A 16,425-nucleotide genomic window follows, 5' to 3' on the forward strand; every position below is an offset into this window, starting at 1 on the left:
TTTGTTTGCATAATAAGTCTTTCTGTAATCTGCTGTGGTCTGATTTCAAATAAAATAGCGTATTTCTCTTGGTGGACTCTGCTCAGAGTAAGCGTGTGGTTTCGCCCCTTAGAACTTTTGTTTTTGTTTCCTCTGATTGCCTGAAAGGGGGAAGGATCTAGAAGCTTCACACGGAAAAGCTGAGGGAAGGGAGAAAGCTACTCTCATTTATTAATAGAAGCAAAACTTAGATTTAAACCAAGTCGTGTTAGGAGAAATGAGTCAACTGAAGTTATTTAGGAGGATGAGTCAGAAGACAGAAGAGCCCTGATGTAATTTTCTGTAGTACCTGTCACCACACCAGCAATGTAAAACAGAAGTCCTGCTGCAGAATAACAGATGGCAATAAATGGAAACAAAAAAAAATCCCGTTATACAAATTCCGATTGCTGCGTGTTTTGAGGTGGCTACAGGGCTTTGATGACCTCCAGTGCGGCAGGAGGAAGCGGAGCTGGGTCAGGCTGGCGGAGCGGAGCTCCGTGCAGCGCGAGGGAAGAGGCTGCTCCTGGATCAAAGCCGCAGAGCAGGCGCCTCCCGAGCGGCACTGCCCCAAGAACTCGTGCAAAGCTTCAGGAAGAGCCCCCCGGACGTGGGGGTCAGGCCACGCTTCCGCCTCGTTTCTAATGCAACGGAGGGAGCGCGGAGCACACGGAGAGCTTGTCCTAGATCCCTCTCTAATGCTGGGTCCTGTAACTTGAGTCCGCCTCTAGCCGCGCGGTGCTGCAAGCCTTTCTAGGTAGCTCTGCTCCCCGCCCTGGAAAAGGGCGATACCTGCTGCGTTCCGGGCTGAATTTCAGGGGTTTTGTCTCGGCTGGAGCTCCAGAGCAGCGTCATGTGCCTGTGCAATGCCCAGCTCACGTCTTGTCCCCTGGTCCCCTCTGGGCTCCCAACCTCACCTGGCCCCAGCTCCCCCCCTGCCCATTCCCACAGCCCCCAAACCACATTGCAGATGCCAGTGCTTAGAGGAGCAAGGGCTGCCCCAACTCGTGTGTGCTGCAAGCTCAGGATGACCTTGTCATGCTCCTTCTACCTCCAGCCTGTCCGCGGGCACCTTTTCTGCACACAGTGACAACGAGGACTTCCACTTTTCCATAATGTTGCAACATTTTCTCTTGCAAAGCTGAACACTCTTCCTCTGTCCCCAGAAGGGATTGCTGCGCTTGCTGCAGAGATCTTGGAAAAAGATTAGGCCGGCAGGAGAGAAGCCAGGGCCTGTCCATGGAGGACGGGGCCAGCAAGCAGCTGCCACTCCTGGCCATTGAACGAGACCCCATAGGGTGCTTAATTTCAATGGTTCCAGTAAGTTGGGTGGGTTTTTTGTTTCTTTAAGTACTTAACAAACTGGTTCCTGTACAGCAGCATGTCTTGATGGCATGCCAAAATAAACCTTTGCGTACACAGCTTGCAATATGAGTTCTTTATTTTTTTTTTCTTGTCTGCTACAAATAGTAAATACTTTTCAATAAATAATGAAGTTAAGGAATAGACAGTAAGCATAATTTTGGTATAAAAATGGCTTTGCAACAGAGATGGCACTTAAAAATATGACTTTTGGGGGGGCTATGTTTGTTTATTTATATTTAATTTTGCTGGTATGTTTTTGTGGAGAGCTCGTACACGCTGACATGGAGTGTTTTACCTGTAGCCAATATTATTAGTATTGATTTGAGTAAATCACAGCGAAATAGAGCTGTGCTGATGGCCAGGGGCTTTTAGAGCTCTTTTTTTCCCTCTGCCTCTGAAGTCGTTACTAACATTTCAGCTCCAGCTGTGGCTGCCCTTAGCGCATGAACCTCCTAAGTTCACAGTCATGATTAAGCAGCATTATTTCCATTATGAAATTGTTTCATGTGGTTCGACCAACTTCATTCTCCCAGCAAATTAATAGATATGCCTGCTACAAAGAGCCATTATGGCGCGCACGTCCCTTTGCAGTGAGAAATGGGTTCTGATAGCAGCTGTAATGATTTTTTTTTTGAAATGAATAATTTAATGGATTAACGATGGTTTTGTAGATAGATTTATTTAGGTATGTAAATATATAAATATGTAAGAATTATGGTGCATGTGAGTGACTGTAGATGGTGTGTGTATGCATATGTATACATATATACACTGTATATCTATGCACTGTGTGTATATGTATATACCCCCACACACAAACACACAGTGCATAGATATACAGTGTATATATATGTCTTATAATATATGTGATCTATAATATATTTTTATATAGCTACAGTATCACATGTGCATATATATATGTGTGCAGATAGATAAATTATATGCATATATATTACACCCACACTGTATATACACATTTTTTTTATATACATACTTTTTTCTATATGCATACAGCTATACACACGTATGTGTACATATACACACACATGTGTGTATATACATATACACACACACATATATATATATATATATATATATATATATATATATATATATATAAAGGTGGTTTGTCCTTGGTAGTGCCCAAGGCACAGGCCAAGCTGGCCCCAGTTGACCAGATCGGCTGCACTGCAGCCAGCCATGGCCAGGGAGAGGAAAGGGGGGGGCCCCTGAGTCTGGCTGGGGCTGCCTCTTTATTTATTTAAGGGCTTTATTGGTGGCAGCTGCCAGGCACGCGGCCGCGACATGGCAGGCGCAGGGCGCAGCCTGGCCGCACCAGGGCGGCTGCTCCCCATCCTGAGGCAGCTCATGCCCAGGACGAGTGACGCAGGGCAGGAAAGCTGGGATTTGGGGCTGTTCTTGTACAATGTGTAGAGCTGGTGGGTGTTTTTTTTTTTTTTTTTTGGGGGGGGGCTACACACATAAATGCATGTGTATGTACATGTACACAAACACACATACTCTATATTATGTACATATATGTTTACGTGTGTATGTTATATACGACACACGATGAATAAACAGTTATATACCTATGTGCACACGCATATACCTACACACACCCTTGCCCCAAACCCGTGTGTGTAGCTACACATACATGTTTATATTATGCATGCATAACCACACACGTGCACACATATAAATGTGTTGATACCTATATACACACAATATATAATGTACAGATATGTATACATGTTTTATATAATCTAACACATAGGATGTATGCACACGCCCTTGCCCCAAACCCATGTATATGTGTATATTTACATGCACATAGGCCTGTATATGCCATATATGTATTTATCATGCTGTGTGTGTACATATACATAGACCAGGCAGCAGCCCTTGCTTCACGCAGGGCCTGTCACTCAGTGTGCCACAGATCAGCCCATCTCCCCGTCCGTGGCAGTGCTCCAGCCACACTAGGTGAAAAAAGAGAATGACAAGATGGCCCCAGAGACCCACAGGCCAGTTGGCCACCCTACTATTCCCGGAAAAATGACACTTAGCCAACCTGGCCACTGTCTCCGATGGGCTGGTGGATTGGGTGGATGCAGGGGTGGGGGGAGCAGCTGACGTTGGCTACCATGACTGCAGCCAGGCCTTCATCCCTGTCTCGGGTAGCATCCTCATGGCCAGATCAGGACGTGTGGGTTAGCTGAGCAGACGGTGGGAGTGGATCAAGAACTGGCTGAAAGGCAGAGCTCAGAGAGTGGCTTTGAGTGGTGCAAACGCTCCTTGGCGACTGGAGAGCAGCTCTGCAGAGAGGCAAGAAGGATCTGAGGGTCCTGGTGGGCAGCAAGTAAACCATGATCCAGCAGTGTGTCCTGTGGCCAACAAGGCCAACGCACCCCAGAATCTGATTAGGAGGACAAGGACGGTGATCCTTCCTCTCTGCTCAGCCCTAGAGAGGTCACATCGGAGAACTGAGTCCTGTTTTAATAACGGTTTCTTCCATAAAAGTGAGCCATGGAGCGCTTGGAGCAAGTCCAGCAACAGCTGCTAAGATGATTAAGGGCCTGCAGCATCTCTCCTGTGAGGAAAGGCTGAGAGAGCCGGGCCTGCACAACCTGGAGCAGGGAGGAGCGTTGAGGGATCCTATCCACTTCACGGTGAGGGTGACAGAGCCCTGGGACAGCCTGTCCAGCCTTAGGGCTGTGGACAGACACCTGGACAGGATCCTGGGCCACACACTCCAGGTGTTGTTGCTGGAGCAGAAGGTTGGATGAGATGATCTCCAGCGGTCCCTTCCACCCTCAGCCCTTCTGTGTGACCCAATTACGGTGGCTGAGGGAATATGGGGAGGCGAGGGCTGGGACTGCTCCAGCAGGACCAGATGGGGTTAACACAACCCCCTATTTTCCATTCCTGCAGCCTTGCTTGCCCCCACCCTCGGTCTGAGCACCTCCAGCCCCCAATACCCCCTAAGGCAACACTGATGATCCACCATGCACCATGACAGGAGATGTATTTTAAATATGCTGCTTTAATAATCTATGGTGTGGTAGCAGTTCAAAGAGGAGATACAGTATTTTTCTTATACCCAAGCGTCTCTTCCAGACACAAATTCTTTATTGCTGCAGACTTCCCGACTTCTAAGATCCCATGGTTCACATAGGCCACAGTTATATTTAATTCTCCTAATTATCTTAAATATAAAACATAATGAAACTGATCCCCTGACATCGCTGTAGTAATAAAAAATAGAAAAGGAAAAAGAAAGTTTGTCTCCTTATTGCCAGTGTGTGCTGGTAACTGCTCTGTTTTTTTTTTCCCTTACAAAAGCCCTGGTCCTTGCGCCAGGTAAAGCAAAATTGTCCCTCTCTCCTGGAGAACCAACCCCATGAGAAACCAAGTTAAATAATTCCTCAGGCTGCAAAGAGGGTAATTAAAAAAACAGTTGCAAGAAAAAAGATCAAAAATTCCCTACATTAAAAACATTTCACATTTCTTCAAAAGGCTCCGAGCGGTACAGTAGAGAGCTACATTGACTGGAAAGTCCTAGTGCTGATAAAATTAAGGAAAAAATAAAAAGAGAAATAAGAAATCACCCCAAACCAACCCCATATTAAATTAAGGAGGGAGAGCTGCTCCAAGAGGCCGCATGCAGGCAGACCGGTGAGGCCAGCACGGCCGCTGCAGCGACGAGGTGCCCCCTGGCCTGCTGAGAGCCAGCGGGTGTAAAAAAGAGAGAAAACCCAAAATCCTGGGATCCCGGGCCAGTGGCATCCCCAGCAGCGTCTGTTTAAAACACAGACGTAAGAGAGGGGGGCCAGGAAGCCTCTGGCTCTGCCCCGTGCCCGCTCGTGGTGCAGCGAGGAGACCCAGGTGCCCACGGTGCAGATCCCGTCCCTCCACACACCCTAGAAGTTTATAACGTGAGCCTGGAAGAGGTCAGCATCTTGCTCCAGCTGCAAAGAGAAGAGGGTGGGGGAAAACATAAATATATATATTTATGTATGTTATAGATATATACTATATACTATATGTAAAATATAGTATATATCTATAACATACATATATCTATCTAGTATATATATTTCACATATAGCATGTATTTTATTAACATTTTATATCTACATCAAACATAACATGCCTGTTATATAATTTTACATATTTTTTTAATAAATTACATGTATATATTAGATTAAAATATACGTTACATGTACCTGTACATAGACATTATATATAATGTCTTAATATATTACATATTATAGCCAAATTTTATAGTTTATATATTTTATGCATTTCATATTTTATAAATTATATGTAGCTTTTTTATATATATTGCATATATTATATACAGTTTTATATATAAAATGTGTGGGGTTTAAAATATATTTATACACAGGCATACATACACCCTGCTATGTTGACTGTGCTGCTGGCCCTACCTCGTCCTGCTTCTGCAGGTGCCCGGGTTTCTGGGCCAGCGGCGGCTTCTTGAGGATGCCGCGACGCGGTGCCGGTGCCGGCCGGGCCTCGGCGTCCTCGGCCTCGCCGCAGGGGCCGGCCAGCACGTAGTGCTGCCGCCGCAGCTCACCCAGGCGCCGGCGCTCGCCCTCCAGCCGCTTCTCCAGCTCCAGCACCTTCACCTGCGCCTCCATCTCCTCCTTCTTCAGCTTGATGAGGGACATGCCCGAGAAGTCCATGGTGTCTGAGGGGACGAGACGTTGGGCAGTGAGGCGAGCGGCAACGGTGCCGCTTCCCACCGAAGCCCACCTGCCCCGCCAACATCTCACCTTTCTCCTCGATCTGCTCCTGGCCCGAGCGTGTGGAGGCCACCACGTTGGCGGCCATCTCGTTGACACCGCGCGAGCACTCCTGCAGCTTGCCCAGGTTCCGGCTGCTCTTGTCGGCTTTCACCTGCACGGAGCAGAGAGCCCCGCGTCACCACCGGCATGTGGCCCCAGCTCGACGGCCACCACCCTGGGGACGAACGGAGGTACCTTGGAGGCAGCCACAAGCTGTGCCGTGCTGGCGGCGATCTCATGCGAGCACACGATGAGCTCCTCGTACTTGCCCGTGTGCAGCACCACGCGGTCGGCCGCGTCCCTGCGGGGCGGACAGCGAGCAGGATGGTACCGGAGACCGGGACGAGTCGCCTGTCCCCCATGGCAGCCTCTTCCATAACCGCCCGTACCCCGGAACGGGTGCGTGGGGGACGGAACGCACGGAGCCGAGGCGGCCGGTACCTACACGAGCTGCGTGGCACCCCAGCCCACTGCCTTGGCGGCCGAGATGAGCCCCTCGGTCCAGCGCGAGTTCTTGGCGTAAAACTCCTGCGTCGTTGCTGCCCCCTGTCGTCACGAGAACATTAAGGCCCAGCCACCGGGCTTTTCATCCTCAGAATTTCCAAAGAGCCACAAATATAACCATGAATGCATTAAAAACAGATTTGGAGCAGCCTAGTTCTAGCAGTGGGTTGTAGGTCCTGCAAGATGTTCTGGGTGGCAGCGGTCCAAGTGTGCAGCATAAACAATGACATTTTCCCAATCTTTTGGCTTTGGAAAGGAGCTATAAATCAACCTCAGTTGTGTGTTTCAGCACTCTACAAGCTGCTTGTACTGGTCAGCTCAGATTTCGGTTGGGAAGTCTTGATTTAGAGCTCCCGACTCTGCCAGTTTTGTTTAAAGCAGGCAGGACTTTTGGACAGCATCTCGAAACGGACAAAATGCAAGAGTGGGAGCTGCTCAGCACGGAGCTATCTGTCCTCATTGAGGACATTTCCCACATTACCATTAACATCAGAAAGTGTGAAACCAGCTAATGTTTCTGCAGATTGTGCAAAATTCTCCCATACTTCAGAGCAGTACACACAGAAGAACGGAGGAGAGAACTTACCCGGCCACTTTCTACTATCTCCTTCTGCAAGTTTGTGGATGTCATCACAAGAAGCCGAATTGCCTGGATCAACAAAAAACGGATTCTCGTGTTTGATAAAGGTGTCACACTGACGGGTTGATCTTGCCAATGGAGATGAGTCAGAGTTTTGCACAGTTTTGCGACAAGCCCACTATCCGCAGTACTGACCTTCATGAGTTCTGTGCAGGAGTTTAGGATCCTGCAGGAAAACAAGAGAAGAATATTTAGTATTTAAAGAAGGCAACAGAGAAGGAGAAGCCACGGTCAATTGGCTTAGATGTTCAGCATCAAGAAAATGCACGAGGTACCAGGTGAGGCTTCAACAGACCAGCAGGTATAAGGACACACTTTTATAGCCACTGCATAAGGACACGCTGCATAAACATGACTTGCCAGCGCGGTTTTATGGCCACACACACATGAGGGTGTTGCAGGCTGGCCATGCACACCCATCTGAACCCTCTTCACTCACCTCTCATTCACCTCGAGCTGGACACCAGAGCTCTCGTTCCTGGCCTGACTCATCATCTCCTGCGGAGAAAGGCAAGAGGAAATGCTCAACACCATGTCACAGCATTAACTAGGCACACTAGAGGCAGAAAAAAGGAGGCGCCAGGGAATAAATGGAAATTTCGCTCCCCAGGGCTCATGGTTTTGCCTCTTTCGCTGCCTGAGACATCTCAGACCAGTGTCACAGACAGGCACCATCAGTCACCAGAGTTAATGCACGAGCCCAGCAACCCCATGTCACCTCTATCCGCCGGACAGCATCTTCAATAGCTGCTGAGGTAGAGGCCATCTCCTTCTCAACCATGTCCCCCAGCTCCTCTTGCTTGATGTCCAAGCTCTTGGGCCTCAGCTCCTGGCAAAGGGGGCAGGAGACAGCAATGAGCAGAGAAGAGTGGTTACGAGGAATGAAACCCACACAAGGTATTAGACTCTCTTCCTCCTCCTCAATAAATTAAGCTGAGAGACCAGTGTTCTGCAGCCAGCAGGTCTACCACCACTGTGGGGCAGGTACATACCTCCAAGGTGTGATGTGGACAGATCTCTAAAGGACTCAGGAGAGCTGCTTTTTCTCAGTTAATAGGATTTTAATGGAAAAGACTAAAAGGGGTTTCCAAATCTCTGAAAGTTGGGCAGTTTTATGCTGCAGTTATTAAGGCTCCTACCTGTGCCAGCCGGAGGACACCCTGGAGCGCTGTCCGCACGCCGCCCAGCTCGGCCCGGCTCAGCGACTGCGGCTCTGCCAGCTCGCCCAGGTAGTCGAGGCTGCGCTGGCCGCAGTCACGGCAGGTCTCGGTCAGCCCTGGGAAGAGGGAGGAAGGATGGACATCCAGGACCAATGCCAGTGGGGCCAGCAGCGTGGGGGGCTCCCACGTGGGGCCGTGACAGAGAGCGAGCTCCAGCGGGCGCTTTCCCACTCACGGTCGGCGCGGTCCGGGGGAGCCAGGCGGGCCGTGGCGCTGCCGTTGACGATGGTGTCAGCAGTGAGGTGGGAGAAGAGGGCCAAGGCACCCACCAGCCCGGCGGTATCTGCCCCACGGGAACACCCCAAAACCAGAGCAAGACCTCAGAAATGCGGCTCGACGTCTGGGGCCAACGCAAGGCAAGCTGAGGCGATGGGACGTACCTGCAGCAGCGGCCACGTAGCGCGCGTGGCCCTGCTCCAGCGCCACGGTGGACTCCAGGGCCGCCTGCGCCCGGCTCAGCAGGTAGTCTGCAAGGACACGGGGATGTAGGAAGGGGCTTCAGGCCGCGCGGGCGCTGCGGAGGGCAACGCGCAGGGGGCCGGAGCGGCCGCCTCACCTGGCGAGCTGGTGCAGCGGATGTGCAGCGGGTCGTCCAGCTTGGCGAGCGCGTCCCGCACCACGGTCACCGCCTCGCGCACGGCCGCCTGCAGGACGCCGAGCTGCTCGTCCAGCAGCTTCTGCTGCAGCCGCTGCTCCTCGGCGCTCTGCGAGGCATTGCAGGGACATGTCACGAGTGGCATGAGGAGAAACCAGGTGCCCCTTTGCCATTCCAAGGCGCACGCCGTGTCCTACCTTCTCCTGCAGCTGCCCGTGCAGCTCGCGCAGCTCGCCGGCGGCGCGCTCGGCCTCCTGGCTCCGCTGCAGCTCGTGCTCCCGGAGCAGCCCCTGCGCCGCCAGCAGCTCGCACTCCTTCTCACCCGCCGCGCGCCGCAGCTGCTCCTTCTCCTCCTGCAGAGCCTCCACGCGGGCACCCAGCTCCGAGCCCGCCTGCGGGGACACGTGTCAACATCATGTCCCCAGTGTCAGCCTCATGTCACCAGTGTCGGCACGTGCTGAGGGCCGGAGGCCATGGCCAGCTCATGTCGTCGCATACCTGCTTGGCCTGGCTGAGGCACTGCTGGGCCTGGCTCAGCTCGTCCTTGCGCTCCTCCAGCTCCTGCCGCAGCTGCTCCAGCTGCAGGCTCTGGTCTTCCAGCTGCAAGCACAGGGCAGTGCGCGGGGCTGAGACGCTACCCAAGACCGAGCGCGTGGCCGTGCGCTCAGGCCCCGCTTCCCGCCCGCGTTCCGCCAGGGGGAGGTTTCGGGCTCACCTTCATCTCGGACTCGCGCTTCACCTGCTCCACCTGGAAGGCCAGCTGCTCCTTGACACGCGCCACCTCCTCCTGGCTCTGCTGCGTCACCGTCAGCTGCTTGGCCGTGTCGGCGTTCTGCGCGGGGGACACCCGTCACCGGCCGCACCGTGCGGCTCGCCCGAGCGGGGAGACCTCCCTGAGCCTCCTTCCAGCCCAGTGCTGTCAGGACGGACACCCTTCCTCAGGGCATCAGTCCCCAGTGTTGCCCATAGGCGGGCAGAGGTGGCAGGCAGGGACCCTGAGGGCTCAGGTGGGACACCCTGACAGGGACAGAGGGAGCGGGTGGCCCGGCGCTACCTTCCTCAGCAGCTCGGCATGCGTGTTGATGAGCTCGCTGTGCTTCTCCTTCAGCTTGGTGTAGCGCAGCTCCGTGGCGTTGGCTTTCCCTGCGGGGCCGAGCAGAGCGTCAGCGGGGCCCCTCACACCGCCCTGCGCGCGTCCCCTCTCCGCCCCCGCCTACGCTCGGCCTCGAGGCAGAGGCGCTGCGAGCGCTCGCCGTCCTGCTTGGCCCGCTGCAGCCGCTCCAGCTCGTCCCGCAGCTGCTCGTTGTCCACCAGCGCCTTCTGCTTCTGCTTGCGCTGCTCCTCCACCTCGCCCTCGAGCCCGTTCACCTGCGCCTTGAGCTGCGTGATGTAGCGCTGCGCCTGCGCGGGGACGCGGCGTCAGCCCCCACAGCCGGACGTGAGACGTGAGGGAGACTCCTGCCGCCTGGGCCACGGAGGCTTCTCTTTACCTCCAGCTTGATTTTCTCCATCTCGGCACGAAGCAGGTCTACCTCCTTCTTCAGGCTCTCGATCTGCGCGTCCCTGCCAGGAGAAGCAGGTTGGGCCTCCGGCCATGGCCAGCTGCCCACCCTGGCTCACGCCGGCCTCCCGTACCTGTCGTCACGGAGGCCATTGGGCGGCCCAAAGGTTTGCTCGAATATATCTGAGGTGACCTGAGGAGGGGAGAAGGTGACAGGTAAGGCCCATGTCACTTGGGTCACATCAAGCAGGTCCCACTGCAGGTCCCACCACTGAGGTCCCACCGTTGGTCCCACCATCAAAGTCCAAGTGCCAACCCACCACCTGGGACCAACTACACAGGTCCCACCATGGATCCCACCACTCAGGTGCCACTGTCCGTAACCCACCACACAGGTCCCACCATGGATCCCACCACCCTCCCCACATCGCACCGGCTGCTCCACAGCAGGGGCTGTGCCAATCTCGATGAGCGTCTCCGGCTCCTCATCCTCGGGAGCTTCTTCAGGGATGACGACCACAGGCTTCACGTGCTCGGCCAGTGCAGAGGCCCGCAGAAAGTTCGGGGGGCTCTGCCGGGAGGGGAGGACATGGTCGTGTCTCCTTGGTGTCCGGGGCCCTCTCCCACCATCACCGCGTGCTATGGCCCCGCTGCAGCGAAGCTGCTGGTACCTCCGGCAGCCGGGGGATCTGGATGAGCCGCTTGAAGTACAGCATGTCGGACGCCCGCTTGAAGAAGTTCTTGAGGCTGGAGATGAGCGGGGAGAAAACAGGAGAAAACCCCTTCAGTGCCGGGGCTGGGAGTGAGGGGAACCTGGCGCCCCATCCCGTGGTGCCGGTACCTGCGAAACTGCTCGTGGAAGCGGTCCCGGTGGCCCTGCAGCGTGTCGGCCGGCAGACCTGCGGGGAGCGGGCAGATCTCGAATGAGATCGGCATCAGCCATGGGCATCCCCGTTGGCACAACTTCAACTTTAATTTGTTGGGAATTACATGGTGCGATCCCCAAAGGAGAGCAACGAGGGGATCGCTGCTGCTCGCAGCAGGGTCCTTGCCCCACTATGGGGTTTAGAGGGGAAAAGGGGCATCGCGACCCGCGGCGCCAGCACGTGCGGGACTCACACGAGTGCAGCTTGAACATGAGCTTGACGGCGTAGTGGTAGAGGTGGCTGCAGTCCTGGATCACCTGGATGAGCGGGGCCAGGCGGCACTGCACCGCCGACATCTGCGACACGGCCACGGCCGCGTTCAGCTGCCGGAACACTGCGGCAACAGCGTTTGCTTGCGTTAGTAAATAAAAGCAGCATATCCCTAAGGATTTCCCTTGCAGCCTCCGAGGCGGATTTCGCTCTCAGAAAGCCTGGCGCCTCCCGCGAGGCGGAGCAGGAAGGACCGTGGCTGCAACCCGATTCCCGGCCAAAGAGCGAAACTATTGCTCAAGCGCTCGCGGCCTCACCTGACTCCGACAGCTTCAGCTCCCAGTCCAGGTAGTCGAACAGCTCCACCGTCAGCTGGAAGCTGCGGGACAAACAACCCCATCACCGCCACCTGCTCTCCCCCTCGCCCGGGCCTTTTTTCCACCCACACATGCACAGGACTCATCACGTTTCCGAGTGTTTCCTGGCTCTTTGCTCCAGGCCTCATCCCCCAAGATGCTGCAACTTGCAGCTCCGAATGCCAAAAAGCCTCTGAAAAATGCAGCGTCCCCCCGCAGACACGGAGGGGTTTGGGCGCCCGGTGCATCACACGCCTCCCTCCCCGGCTCACATGTTATTCACGTCGGTACCGGCCGTCTTCTCCAGCACCTCATCCGTCACTTCGAGGCCTGGCGGGAACTCGGGGTGCTTGCAAGAGACACAGAAAAAAGCGGAGGGTGATGGTATTTTGGGACACAACTCCCTGTGCCACCGTCCGCCAGCGCCGCAAGCAACCCGGGTTTGTGGGAGAAGAGGCAGCGGCAGCAGCAGAGCCGCGACGTGCCCTACCTTGACGTGGAAGGAGATCTTGGTGAGGAGCAGGCGGGCATAGATGCTCACTAGCTGCCCGTACCTGTCGTGCAGGTGGCCCTGGAACAGCAAGAGGACAGACACTGCTCAGTGCCAACCTCAAAACCCCAACCCACCCCCAGGACCAGGCGCCTTCTTTCAAAAACTTGGAAAAAAAAAAAAAAAAGCTCCAGAGCATCTAGAAAGCTCTCCAATCCGACTTACCCACAGGTCTCCGGTCTCCCGGATGTTGCTCCGATACCTCTGGCAGTCCTGCAGGACCTGGGGACAAGATGGGGAGATGCAACACACAGGGCAGGGCCAGGACCTGCCGGCCTCCCCCCTACCCAGAGGCCAGGGATTTTCCTCTTTCCTCCTCCTTGAGGCTTTGGTTTCCGAAACATGGAGCGCAGCAGAGTTGGGGACACTCACGTTGGGGTGGCCATCGCGCAGCACCTTGTGCAGGACATGGCAGAACTTCCAGCTGAGGATGGCGCTGCTGGGCAGCGGCAGCCCGATGGCGTAGGACCAGAAGGTGAAGGCTCCCTTCTCATGGTGCGTCCCCAAGATGATCCCTGCTTGCCAGTCAAGGCCCATGGGAGATGCTAGAGAGCGGATGCATCAGCCACCACCCGTCACCTGGCACCACAACGTGCCCAGATCCTCCTCTCCCAGGCACAGCGGAGACAGACCCTATTCCTCTCAAACTGGCAATAAAAAGGGGTTGGAGTGGCCTGCGAGATGCTGCACCTGCATCTATTCCACATACTCCACCTATTTCTCCTTTTACCTATTCCCTTCTGGTTGCACCATCTCCCCCTCCAGGACCGACGCGGTCCCCTGGCAGGTTCTACCCACGAGCGCTCACGCTGGCCTCCCTGCACGCTCGCCGCCGGCCGCGAGGAGCGCGATGGAAGGATACGGCGGGCATGCTTCTCCTTGACGGGCGCCTCCTGCGTGTTGATGGCTTTGCTGATGCTGATGGCCTGCGGGGAGAGCGGCCCTCAGCAGCCCTGTTCCTGCTCCCGCGCTCCGGATCTGGATGTCCCCATTTCACAGCGTCACTTCCCTGCCACCCACATCCTCCCAGACAATTTCCAGGAAAACAGGAGCCTCCAAGTGAAGCCGGATCTGGCCCCAGTGGCCGGGCTGGGGGTGCAGCTGCACTTTCCCACTGTTGCCCCATGCTCCGCGTTTATGGCACACTGACCCAGCTCCAGGACCTCCTGTAATATCCTGGAGCCCCACACAGACATTTATCTGGATAGTGACCCAAAGACAGCGGCCTCAGAACGGACACTGAGGGGCGAAGGGGACAGAGCAGAGAGGAGCATCTCTGTCCCATCTCCATCCCATCTGCCACCTCCAGCCCCATCGGCATCCCCATCCATGGCCCTGGGGCTGCACTAGCACCCACTCCCCATCGAATTCCAGGCACCACGCTGAGCTATCAGGGAGCTGCAGGACAAGCGTTTCCCCGTGGGCATTCTGGATGAGCTGGAGCAGGTGGGCGCGGGACCGCAGGGGAGAGCTGGGCCGCAGTGAGCGTGGGGCGGCTGCGGAGCATCGTCCTCCTGCTTCCGCCGGAGCCGGGCAGGTGCCGGCCGCGGGCGCCGGGCTGGGCAGAGCCTCACGTACCAACGTGGTGACTAAAGCGGGGAGCAGAGCGCCCAAGGGCAGCGGGTGGTTTGAACCCACCCTCCTGCCCGGGCTGCTTCTAATTACGGTGGCGGCGGCAGCGTTTCCGCCCACATCCCCCAGCCGCCCCGACCTCGGCACTCCTGCTCCGACAGGCGGCTCCAGCAAATCGGCCCCGATGTGAAGGAAGCGATTTGGGAAGTGTCCAAGCTGCAGGGACAGGCTTCAGCAGCCCCTCTCAGCCTGGCTCCAGAGCCAGTGCGGCCCCTGGGAGACAAGGGGACGGGGTGACCGGTTGAGGCCTCCTGGCACTGGCCCGTGGCCACCACTGCTGTGATTAGGTGGCCATAAGAGGCACTTGGCCTGCATGAGGAGGCCCTGGCGCTGGGGCAGTTTCACCATAGGAACCTGTGTCCTGGCAAAGCTCCCATAGGAGGTGTTGGAGCAGGAGAAGGGGGCAGTTCAGGGCAGCCAACAGGGCAACTCCAGGGCTCTGCTTCAGCCATCGCTCAGGGGACACCGTCCCCTCAGACGGCTCCTTGCACCTTTCCCCTTCCCTCGGCCGGGCTTTGCCTGACATGCTCATGCTGCAGGAATGAACCTGCCCGGACAACCCCAAAAGGCACCAGAGGTAAAAGGCCACCCATGGCCTCTCCTGTACCTGGCCAGTGCTGGCAGCCTTGCGGTGCACACGGCGGCGCTGAGGACGCGATTAATTATCAGCACTGCCTGGCTGGCCGGAGGAGACGCGTCCAGCAGGAACCGGAATTGCCAGTTTGCTTTGGTTGCTCCCCAAACCAGCAATCGCTGTTTCCTACATGAAGCGGCCAAGGGGCACCTTGATCCCCTGAGGCCCCGGATCCCACCTGCCTTTGCCGGGACTTTGTAGGAAAAGACAGTAGTAGCCGAGCAGGGTGTTTTAATAGGAGGTTAAGGGCAGCATGGAGCCCATGTGCTTCCCGTGTGGAAAACACCGCCGGGGAGAGACGCGAGGAAGTGCCAAGGCTGGGACAACCTCGGCCGGTGCCTGCACCTCCGCGGGCCGGGCTGTCCGTTCCCCCCGGTGTCACGGCGCGGTTCGGCTCCCGGCGGGATGCGCGACCGGCCCGAGGGGCTGCCTGGGAGCCGGGGCCGGCGCGGGGCGCCCTGGGGCCGCTTTGCCTTGGCCCCGGCGGAGCCGCACAGCGGGGCCGGGACACCCGCGGGGGGCAGCGCCGGGGGCCGCGCTCCCCCGCCGGGAGAGGCCGCGGAGCAGCCGCTTCCCCGGAGCCCGCGGGGCCGGCACCGACGGGCGCCCACGCGGCGGCGGCGCGAGAGGAAGCGGCGGGCGGGACGCGGCGGCGGCGGCGGCTCCCACGGGGCGGCAGGGACCGCGCCGCGTCCCACCCCCCCCCACGCGGGATCCCGCCGCGGCGCCCGCGGAGCCGCCCCCGCCGCGGCGCTGCCGGCGCCCCCGCTCCTTGCCTGGCTCTTGTCGAACTGCTCGCGCTCCGCCTCGAGGCTGTGGCCGCCGCGGCGGCTCAGCACGCGCGCCGGGACGCTCTTGATGCTGTTCATGGCGCGGCCCCGCAGCGCCCGCGGCCGCGCACTGCGCCGCGCACCAGGGCGCCCCCCGCGGCCGCGCGCGGCACCTGCGCGGCGCCGCCCCCGCCCCGCCCCGCGGGAGCCGCCGCGCCCGGTGCCCCGGGCCTGGGGAGGGGGCGGGCAGGAGCCCACGGAGGAAAGAGGGCAGCAAAACCCAGCGCGAAGGGCCCCGAACCGCAGCGCAGGGCTCGTGGGCCAGCCCTGCTTGCATCACCCCAGCCCAGGTGGAAACGCGGGTTTTACTCTCGGGGACGTCCCGGGAAGTTCTGCCACCTCCGCAGCAGCAGACGGGAGCGCAGAGCCTGGGAAGGGTCGTGGCAGGAGAAGGATCAAACGTGTTCCGAGAATTGTGTAAATAGTCCTTCTCATAACAACGCTGGGACGCAGCGGTCACCTCCCACCCTACAAGCAGCCCGGGGAAGAGTTTGCAGCGCAAAGGCTGCGATGGGAGCCGGGCTGATGGTTTCCGTGGCCCTTCACACACAAGGGAAAGTCGGCTCCGGCTCAGGTAATGAAAGAGAAAGCAGAGCCTCGTGTGACAGAGCTAAGAGGGGAAGCAAAGTG

The 16,425-nt window shown here is 56.9% G+C and overlaps 1 protein-coding gene across 1 annotated transcript; it reads right to left on the minus strand.

The window, feature by feature from the left end:
• Positions 1-5,810: 5,810 nt before the first annotated feature.
• HIP1R (huntingtin interacting protein 1 related) lies at positions 5,811-15,848 on the minus strand. The gene is made up of 30 exons (XM_088532542.1): positions 15,742-15,848; positions 13,562-13,625; positions 13,072-13,214; positions 12,865-12,921; positions 12,640-12,720; positions 12,422-12,498; positions 12,111-12,172; positions 11,777-11,917; positions 11,499-11,556; positions 11,329-11,404; positions 11,091-11,228; positions 10,792-10,850; positions 10,647-10,719; positions 10,374-10,557; positions 10,211-10,299; positions 9,872-9,988; positions 9,655-9,756; positions 9,354-9,548; positions 9,118-9,265; positions 8,942-9,028; positions 8,737-8,844; positions 8,481-8,617; positions 8,060-8,170; positions 7,781-7,839; positions 7,477-7,507; positions 7,288-7,350; positions 6,643-6,743; positions 6,393-6,498; positions 6,186-6,309; positions 5,811-6,100 (listed from the first exon to the last, which is right to left on the minus strand). Exons 1-30 carry the CDS (start codon positions 15,832-15,834, stop codon positions 5,811-5,813), a joined length of 3,174 nt encoding a protein of 1,057 aa, XP_088388668.1. The 5' UTR covers positions 15,835-15,848.
• Between the last annotated feature and the right edge of the window lie 577 nt (positions 15,849-16,425).

This window comes from Tinamus guttatus, unplaced genomic scaffold (genome assembly GCF_059628265.1).
Source record: "Tinamus guttatus ecotype Peru unplaced genomic scaffold, ASM5962826v1 Tinamus_guttatus_pri_ptg000459l, whole genome shotgun sequence".
NCBI classification, from domain to species: Eukaryota; Metazoa; Chordata; class Aves; order Tinamiformes; family Tinamidae; genus Tinamus; species Tinamus guttatus.